Source organism: Dasypus novemcinctus, chromosome 5, assembly GCF_030445035.2.
Source record: "Dasypus novemcinctus isolate mDasNov1 chromosome 5, mDasNov1.1.hap2, whole genome shotgun sequence".
NCBI lineage: Eukaryota > Metazoa > Chordata > Mammalia > Cingulata > Dasypodidae > Dasypus > Dasypus novemcinctus.
In genome coordinates, this window is record NC_080677.1 from 124,152,496 (window position 1) to 124,163,151 (window position 10,656).

Sequence of the window (10,656 nt, forward strand, 5' to 3'; positions counted from 1 at the left end):
AACATGATCTCTACCCTGCTACCAGTGAGAATTTGGTAAGTTCCTACCTCTCATCACAAAAATTAGTATAACAACACATATAAAAAGGCTATGTGAGAATTAAATTATATTATGTGCATAATGCACCCTGTGCGTGGTTTAGCCCGTAAGATGTGGCATTTATTACTCTTATTCCTAGTTAGAGAAGGCAAAAGACAGAAGATTCTAATTGAACCATGGAGTCTGATGAAGTGGTTTCTTTTTTCTCCAGGAGAGCTAAGTCCTATGTCTCTAATATGGAAGTGGACAACCAGACTCGGGTCATTAAGTTCATTCTGGTGGGGTTTCCTGGAACCTGTGGCATGCGTGCCATGGTGTTCCTGATGTTCCTTGTGGCCTATATCTTGACAGTGGCAGAAAATGTGATCATCATCTTGCTGGTGCAACAGAACCGGCCTCTGCACAAGCCTATGTATTTCTTTCTGGCCAACCTGTCCTTCCTAGAGACCTGGTATATCTCTGTGACTGTGCCTAAGTTGCTGTTTAGTTTTTGGTCTGTGAACAACAGCATCTCTTTCATTCACTGCATGATACAACTTTACTTCTTTATTGCACTCATGTGCACAGAATGTGTGCTTCTGGCTGCAATGGCCTATGACCGTTATGTGGCCATCTGCCGCCCACTGCACTATCCCACCGTCATGAGCCATGGGCTCTGCTTCCGCCTGGCTCTTGGTTCCTGGGCCGTTGGCTTTGGAATCTCTTTGGCTAAGATCTATTTTATCTCCCGTCTCAGCTTCTGTGGCCCCAATGTCATCAATCACTTCTTCTGTGACATCTCTCCAGTGCTTAACCTCTCCTGCACAGACATGTCCATAGCTGAGTTGGTGGACTTTGTCTTGGCACTGGTCATTTTTCTCATTCCACTTTTTATCACTGTTCTTTCCTATGGATGCATTCTGGCTACTGTTCTACGTATGCCCACAGGAAAGCAGAAAGCTTTCTCCACTTGTGCTTCCCACCTTGTAGTGGTCACTATTTTCTATTCAGCCACTATTTTCATGTATGCCCGGCCCCGAGCCATCCATGCCTTCAATATGAACAAAGTTATTTCTGTCTTCTATGCCATTATTACTCCTGCTCTCAACCCTTTCATTTATTGCCTAAGAAACCGAGAGGTCAAAGAGGCTCTGAAGAAACTAGCCTATTGTCAGGCCATCCAATCTGACTAGTCTATTGTTGTCAATCAGAAAAAAACAAAAGTTGCCTGTTTTGCCACCCTCTGCTCTTTCTTCTTTTATGTCTCAGCTGGATGTTGTTACTCATGTAATATAATATCACCAGGTCTACATCAACTGCAGGCTCTTGGTTATGTCCAGATGTCTCCCTGTGTTATCTGTGACTCTAAGTGCCCACCTCTGAAATAGAGAGCTCAAAAAAGGATTTCTTCAGCCATGACCCAGAATAGGGATTCTGAAACTGTGAGTAAATTCATAATTGAGCTGAATGGGATATATGAGTAAGCTCTGTGGTCTGGGAACCCAACAGGATTTAGTGGTGGCTTCCTGATTTTTTAGCTTCCTGACTGAGCAGAGATAGCAGCTCCATCAACAAACCAATCCTGGATGTTGTTCTGGGAACCAGCCTTAAGGCAGAGACTGCTCCTCTAGTCCTTGTAACAATTTTTGAAAGCACATAATCTCCTGTATTAAATCCCTTTCCGCCTCACAGAGTGCTTTGTTATCTGTATGTAAACTTTGCTTTGCACAGTTTTATTGTCTTCTTATAAAGCTTATAGAGTTGCCTTGCATTGAATTTCATATTTCCCTTCCAGATGTCACAATACATTTGTTTGTGTCCTCTAGTGGAAGAACATAAAATAGATGATAAATAAAGTCATCAAGTACATTATTTGTGGAACAAAAGTTGCTTTCATCAGTCCTCTTTTCTTTTGAGCTCAATGTTCTCTCATTCCTCTACATTTTTCTGTTATGTCCCAGACCTTCACTCTTTTCTCACTTATCTCATATAAAGGTCACCAGCCCAATTTTAACATTTGATGATAGGTTTTAATTTTATGCCACAGTGATTCCTAATTCTCTTTATATGTTTACATGAAACCCCACACATGTGTACCACATCTTTTAAAATCAACTGTGCCCACTACACACCCACATAAGGGTACATAAATATGCCCAGTCTTGGGTTATGGTTTTACTAATGGGAAATGGAGCTATACTTTACAATACTGAATATACTTTATATTCAATATAATATGCCAGTGTCAGTGGGAATTTCAACATTTTATTAAAAAAGAATGGATTATAGTATTTGTAACATCTTTCTTTTTTCAACATATTTTAATTTATTTTTAAAAGATACATAGATCACACAAAATGTTACATTAAAAATATATGTAACATATTTTCACATTCAAGTATATTTTCTATTTATTTTGAAGTCAGAGGCATTAGGTAGGATTTTTTTTCTTCATTTTGCAAACTTCCAGAACAGAAACTCAAGGAAGAAATAACTTACAGCTTCAGCTAGTGAGGAACAGAGGTCAAAGCTGAGGTCTCCTGACTCCAAACACTGGATATTTGTTTAGCTGACGTGGTCTCCTTGGAGAGAGCGTCTGCTCCTTCAACAAGCCAAGTGTGAAAGTTAGCTGTGTAAGAATCAACAATTATTACAACTGGAAGAGGTTAATAAAATAGAAATGGACAAATGTGAGGTATAGGCCCCAGGAATTAAAGGAAACATAAGATAAAATGCCAGCACATCTCACTTTAAAGAATAAATGTAAAAAGAAAATGATACTCATAATGGAAATTATCTAATGTACATTCCTGGAAAATATTTGGATCCCTTGATACAATAAAGAAGTGGTTAAAAAATGTATTTCATTTTAAAACTTAGACATATAAAGACAAGTGATTATTTTCTAAAGTATTCAAATGAATCAAAATACACTGGCACAGTCGTACAGGGATAGTAAATATATGAAATATGATATAAAACATAGAAAATTCTTGTGGCCACATAAATATCAGACAATATAGAATCCATGAGAAATCATACTGCAAGAAATAAAGTGGGAAATTGTATAATGATAAAAGAAGCATGCTCCAGAGGAACTGAAACTTAAAATGAGTTCTCTAAATTAGTTCTGTGATTCCTGAAATTGGTTCTTTGATATAATTAAAGACATTAATGACCCTTTTTCCAGTGGTGGAAGGGGAACTGGTACTCCATGGCATTCAGTGACAAAACATTTACTTAAATTAAATCTTCTGATACCTGTAATCAAGTGTCAACAGAAGGCTAGATAATGGATGAGCAAGTATTTGTTGCCTCAGAATATTTTAGTAAAAAGGAGTATAATATAATGGATTGGTTGTTTCTCACTGACTGAAGAACTTGTGGAAAGATATTGATGAGCTCTAGGCTTTAAATTCCTAGCTCAAGGTCTGGACATGGGGTTTGAAGGTTTCCACAAATGCTTATAAGAACCCTTTAGGGAAGTGGACTTGGCCCAGTGGTTAGGGCGTCCCACATGGGAGGTCTGCGGTTCAAACCCTCCACCTCCTTGACCCCTGTGGAGTTGTCCCACACACGGTGCTGATTGTGTGCAAAGAGTGCTGTGCCATGCCAGGGTGTCCCCCGTCTAGGGGAGTCCCATGCACAAGGAGTGCACCCCATTAGGAGAGCCACCCAGCATGAAAGAAAGTTCAGCCTGCCCAGGAATGGCACCGCACACACAGAGAGCTGACGCAGCAAGATGACGCAACAAAAAGAAACACAGATGCCCATGCTACTGACAACAACAGAAACGGACAAAGAAGAACATGCAGCAAATAGTCACAGAGAACAGACAACTGGGGTGGGGGGGTGCGGGGAGAGAAATAATAAATAAATCTTTTTTAAAAATTAAAAAAAAAAAGAGAACCCTTTATTTCCTATAGCTATGGTGCCAATTTTCTGAAAATCAATCCCTAAATCTATCATGAACATAGCTAAATTATAATACAAACTGAATTCCTATTATCCTAGGGTTTCTTAAAATTCAGGCATTGATTGGGAAGGAACGGGATTGTAAAAATTAGTATGGAAACATGTGCAAACACTGATGAAGGTGGGTACTTCAAACCCTTAAATGCTGTCAAGCCTATTTTGCCAGTAGAGGCAGCCCTTCCACCCCTGCCTGAGGAAGTCAGTATCCCCTTGCAGAAACAATCTACAATGGTTTCTCCTGAAGTGAGTGCCTTGCAAGGCACTGCTGACCCTCCTTAGGACCTACCCCAGCATCTTTCCTTGTTTCTAGATCTATAATCAGGTTAGGACCCAAAAGGTTCCAAAGAATGAGGTGTAAGAGTGTAACCCAAGAAGAGGTATGATACAAACCAAATTGCATGATTTTGCCAAACTGTATTAACAAAAACATGAAGAATATGCATTGCAGTGGCTTTTGAAGATGTGAGATCAATGTGGAAGTAATGTAAAGTTGGATAGAGATAAATTTATTGATATGGGCCTACTAAGCAGAAACTTCAGATTACAAGTTTTAGTTCCAGGACCTTGGAATAGCTCAAACAGTTTTGCTTGGTTGGTTGACTGAAGTATGAACCCAATTACAGCCTATGCTAAATGAATGTGAAATGCCACTTGTATCCTAATAAGGATACTTCCTTGGTATCCTCTAGAAAGAATCCAAAGACTTAGGAAGATTGGGTTGCTTGAGTGGATTCATTATGCAAGAAGGGCTCACTTGGAGAGGGTCCAGATGACTTCCCTTCACCACATCTGTGGGAAATAAATTCATGAGGGGAGCCCAGCATCCTCAAAAATTTCTAAATTGCCAGTCTACTAAAGTCTTACTTGATCTGTATGAGCAGAAAAGCTCTAGTTCTCAAGAACAGAAGCAAGATTAAGCCACCAAAACAGTGTCAAGGCTCCTCAGTCCATTCCCAGACTTGAGCTAGTTCACAGATTTAGAACCCCTTGAGTCAGGAGCTGACTGGGTCCCCTTGAGGAAGGACTCCATTTCACAACCAAAAATTTTTATTGTTAGTGTTTGTCCCAAACTTTCCCATAATGACTTCCAGCCATTTACCAGAAGAAATTGCCCTGGGGAAGGGGGAATATTGAGACTTTTTGAGAATTGCATGACACTTCCTCTAAAATGTCACGATTTCCTGGAGAACCAAAATGTCACTGTGGTCTACTGGATAGAGTGAGGGTTTATGGAGGTCAAGTGATCAATAGAGTTTTGTCTCAGATTTATCTTCTAATGGGCCCTGTGGCTAGTTCCCAAGTTTCAGAACACATGATTGGAATAGACCTACACAGCAACTGGCAGAATTCCCCTTTGGTTCCCTGCAGCATGGAGTGAGGGCTATTATGGTAGGAAAGTCCAAATGGAAGCCACTAGAATTGCCTCTACCTACCAAAATAGTAAAACAAAACATATACTGCATTCCTGGAAGGGTTGCAGGATTTAGTGTAACAATCAAAGATTTGGAAGATGCAGGCATGGTGATTCCTACCATGTCCCCATTCAATTCACCTATTTGGGATATACAAAAGACAGATGCTTCTTGGGGATTGGCAGTGGATTATTGTAAACTTAATTAGGTGGTGACTCCGATTGCAGCTGTGGTTCCCAGATGTGGTGCCACCATTCAAGCAAATTAACACATCCCTTGTCACATGGTTTGCAGCTATTGATCTGGTAAATGCTTTTTTCTCTATACCCAATTTTATTGTTGAACATTCATTTAGTTTATAATGTTTATTATAACTGATTCAATGTTCTATAATCAAGCCTATGTGTAACTTATTTTCCTTAGAATGTGGTTAAGTTGTGGATGTGTCAGAAGGTGAGTGCTTTTAGCTGTAAGTAACAGAAAGTTTGACCAGGAATGGCTTAAACGAATGAGGGATTATTTTTCTCAAATATCTCAAAGTCCAGAGGTAAGTAATAGTAATTTGTTCCCTGGCTCTGAGGTAGCATTGCTGTGTTTCTCTTGGCCTCTGCATAATAATGTGCTGAGAACTGCAGAATGTATACATTCAAAGATGGAGGATAGTGTTGTGGGAAACTGACTTACCTGTTTCTTGTAAATGTTATACCTGTTCTATTGTAGATGTTACAGTTGTTCCCTGTTATTGTTAATGATGTTGCAGTTCAGATAGCAAACAGCTGCTTGGTAGTTTCCCAATAAATGCGATGGGAAAACTAGGGTTGGGGCTCACAGTTCTAGAAGCTGTGAGTCCCTTTGTCCCAGGTTTGTTTCCTCTCTTGTGTCTCTCTCTATCTTCATTTCTGCATTGCCTTCCCTTCGAGCCAACCTATTGTGAGCTGAATGCAGCAGGATAGAGGTAGAGGGATTTCAACCACTCTATCACTTTCAGCAGGAAAGCTAGAGATGCTTCAGAATCCCTCCAAAACTTTCTGCTCATTTTCTAATATACCATATTCTAGCATATGACTACCTCTGGCTGCAGGTGAGACTGGATAGTAAGCATTCAGCTTTTCCGGCTAGCAAGGGAGAATGGAATTAGGTAACATTCGGTCAGTAAGCTAGTTCCATCTGGAGGAAAACATATGTATATTCTTAATCTTACACTAGAGAATTTAAAACAATTTTCCCTTGCCTCATCATATTTGAATATGCTTATTCCCTTAGCTTAACTAACTCAGAGCATTGTTATCATTTATTATACTCCAATTTTATAGAACAATAAAGTAATACATTGCATTTATGCAATTACAAAGAAAGGAAACAACTTTCATACTCATATCAGCAATCTGAGCTGTTCTTTTATAATGGGGAATTGTCCACTTTTCTACTGGAAACTGTCTTGGCATTTTGGATTTGCAAGAACATTTTATTTAGAGCTTATAAGGATGTTAACCCTTTGTCACATGCTCAAGTATTTTCTTAGTTTTTATCTGATTTTTAATTCTGTAAGTGCTGTTTTTAGAATGATACACATTTAAATTTAGAATAGATTTCTTAAGCAAACTTCATTAAATAAACAGAGCTAACATTGGTGTATGTTTGACAGGTAAATGTAAACTCTAGATACCCAAGTCTTCATTTTTAACTAGCCCTCTCAGTTGAGTAAAGAAATAAAAATCAGAAGAGAGAAAGCATCTTAATTTTAAATATGTATGATTTACCTAGAGTCTTCCTGGAGTGTTCAGGTTGTGTTAATTTACAGATGCTAAACCAAATACTATAAATGCTTTGGCTTAACAACAGAATTTATCGGCTCACAGTTTCAGAGGCTAGGAGGCTTGCTTCCTCCTGGAGTTGGTGTCTTTTGTCTGGCCTGAAATCATTGTGGTTTTTTGACTTTTCTGTCACATGGCAATGAGCATGGTAGTATCTTCTTTCTTTTCCAACTTCTGTTGACTTCCAGCTTCTTGCTGTTCCCCATGGCTTCTCTCTCTCTGTGTCCAATTTCCTTTGCTTATAGGGACTTTAGCCATATTGAATTAAGGCCCACCCTCATTTAGATAATAATATGTATAAAAAGTCCTATTTAGAATGTGTTCACACTCACAGGAATGGACTAGGATTAAGAACATGTTTTTCTGGGGGTACATAACTCCAGACCACCACACAGGTCATTCCAAAATCCCCATATAAAAAGATTAAATATGTGGCCATCTTTCCAGATGCCCTACCTCTCACTTACTGTTCCTTCACAGATCCTAAAACTGAAGCTGTTGTCCCACTCTTAACCCCTTTCATCTAGATCCAGACTCCTATGTCTGTTTCCTACATTGGACCTGAGACTATTGATCTTCCCCTTTGCTTAGGCTCTTCATGGCCCCATCATGGATTCTGGTTCAGTTTGTTTCCTTTCCACACCATGTACATTATTCTGAGCTGAGAGTTGCCCTTGTCCTCTTCTTCCATCCTCAGTGCATATGGATCAATGGCTAGATAGAGACTCTGCAGCATTCCCTATCCCCTCTTTTCCCAGGAGGAAAAGATTTGCCTTTTCATCTCTCAATACATCTGGCCACAAGAAAAGTTGCTGAGAAACAAAAAAAGGTAACAAGAAGGTTTCTTATTGAATAAAGTACCAAAGCAAAAGGAAAAGAATGGTCCTAGAAGGCTATTGCATGGAACTCAGTGAGGTCTGATAAAAATAACACAACATGGATTTGCAACACTGTACATCCCCTAGATCATTGCCAAAATTTCTGCCATTCTGCCTCTCTGCTTTCCTGTCTTCTGATTTTCTATATTGTTATGCTCATCATTCCCCTTCTGTGGACAGTCTTTATTTGGCCATGTCTGTATGGTTTATTAGATCGCTACAGTCCTCTTGCCCCTTGTAGCAGGAGCTGTCAGTATCTCACCCACACCCTCTGCTTCAGTGCCTTTGGACTTGGCTTCCACTGCCAGCACCTGGATACTTTTGGCTGAGGTCCTTCTTTTGCTTGTAGAGTTCGTTTTACAACCCACAGTGCATGTGGAAAGGTCTTAGGAATTGAAGCTTTATGGCAACAGACTTTAGCTAATGATTGACAGGAGTTGGAGTGTAAACACTCTAGCTCCCTTGTCTTGTCCGTAGGGTGACTGTAAGGTGTGGGCTTACACCGATTGCCAGTTTACCCTGTGGGAATGAACTCCAATCACCCTTGTGATTGGTAACTTTCACTGGCTGCTTTCCCTCCTCTGTCTCACTTTCCACTTCCATGCTGGTGTTTTCTTTCATTCTTAGATTAACTTTGGTCACTAAAATTCTTGTCTTGGAGTCTCCTTCTGGAGGAACCAAACTAAGTCACTCTTCCTCCTTTTGTCCTGATTGAGTGCCTGTCTCAATAAACTTTCTGAATAAATAAAATCTTACCCATTAAATCTATTCTACTTCTCTAATTCTAGAATGAGATGCCAACATATGTGAACAAATAATAACACCACAATAGTTAAAATAAACACATATATAGAGTGAAAATGTAACAAAATATAGTGGAATAAATAAGAATAAATTTTAAAAATCAGTAATTCTGAATACTCTTCTAAATTTCCTCTTTTTACACTTACATGATTTTAAAATAAATTTACTATTGATGAAGTACTTTTCAAAATCTGACCACTTAATAGGAAGTTAAGGTATAGAGTTTCTGTTGGAGACAATGGAAAAAACTGTGGCCATTTGATTTCTGGGTCAATATGCCTGTTTGATATTCAAAACACTTGAAAACTAACATGGTAAGACATGCACACCAATCAATCCTACTGTGCTAGAAAGAATAAGTCCTTGAGATCAAGCCTTCCCTTTGCCTTGAATTTATCCTTCAGTTGCTGGTCGTGAGAAGGCAGAGGAAATTTGGGAGAAAGAGTAGGGGGAAGGTAGCAGGGTATCACAATTTGGGGGCTTGGGGCATTACTTAAGATGATTCTTCTACTATATTTGAAAGACTACTGAAAGAAAAGAAGAGTTAGGAAATTGAATTAGATATTATCCATTGGATTCTGGATTCAAACAAGTATTTCTAACATCTACATTCAACATCTATCATTTATTTTGTTTTAACCTTTTGTACATAAAAAAAAAGGAAAATTTCACAAGGTATATTTAAATACTTGACCTAATAAAAGGGCTCAAAATTAACAAACCTAATTATAGTTATTCTGAATAACAAACTCATATCCATGCAGAAAGTTAAAAGTAATTTGTAATAACAATAACTCCTGGGTGGGATGAAGTGTTTTGAAAATATTAGTCTTTATGGGAGGAAAAGGTAGAGAGGAACCAAATAATTAAATTACATAAGGCAACAAAATTATGGTTTGCTTTATGTGTGGACCAATTCTGCCTTAGCATTTAAGGTATAGTTTATCTGAATGACCCTTCCTTTAGTCTCAGGGGAAAAAAGTCTTGTATAATAAAATATTATTTCTGTAATGAATTTATAAAAGATTGGAAAACTATTAATTAAAACGTCATATCATAACTAACCCCTTATTCCCTCCAATGTTTCCCTTTCTCCAAAGAATTTTGTTAATACTTCCGTTATGGCAATTGTTTTTTTCCTTTCAAAATAACTTGTGTATAAATCTTGTATTCCAAATTGCTCCAAACAACTTGAGTGCAGTGGTTGGCTCATGCTCTCCCATGTAAGGGAAAGAACAGTTAGTGGTAGCTTCACTTGCTCTCATACTCCTTGGTGTAAATAGTGGCTCTATTCTTTACTAAATATGTGGCCTTTAGCACATGACTTCATCTCTTCGTTCCTCATTTCCTCATCTATAACATAAAAGTACTAATATTACCTGCCTTTTAAGGCTGTTTTGAAGATTAAATGAATTAGCGTTGTTAGAGCAGTCCCACGCACATAATGAGTATTCCGTAAACTTAGCTATACTTATTATTAGGTTGAATTGTTTTTATTATTATATCCTACTGGTTGCAGAGCACATGTATTGCACATACAGGAAGCACTTAATAAAGCTCACTGAATCAAAGGCCAATACACTAGTCCCAATACAATCAGATAACACAACAATAGTTTACAGAGGAGAATAATGGAGTAGCTTTTTTCTTTTACAATGAAAGATTTCTAACACGCATAAAAATAGAACAGAATGATCTAGGAAAGGGTGCGGTAAAATGAGATGATTCTTCTAATATATTTGGAAGACTATTAAA

The 10,656-nt window shown here is 38.3% G+C and overlaps 1 protein-coding gene across 1 annotated transcript; it reads left to right on the forward strand.

Moving 5' to 3' along the window:
• Positions 1-275: 275 nt before the first annotated feature.
• OR6B1 (olfactory receptor family 6 subfamily B member 1) lies at positions 276-1,211 on the forward strand. Its single transcript, XM_004449860.4, has one exon. It carries the CDS (start codon positions 276-278, stop codon positions 1,209-1,211), a length of 936 nt encoding a protein of 311 aa, XP_004449917.1.
• Positions 1,212-10,656: the final 9,445 nt, after the last annotated feature.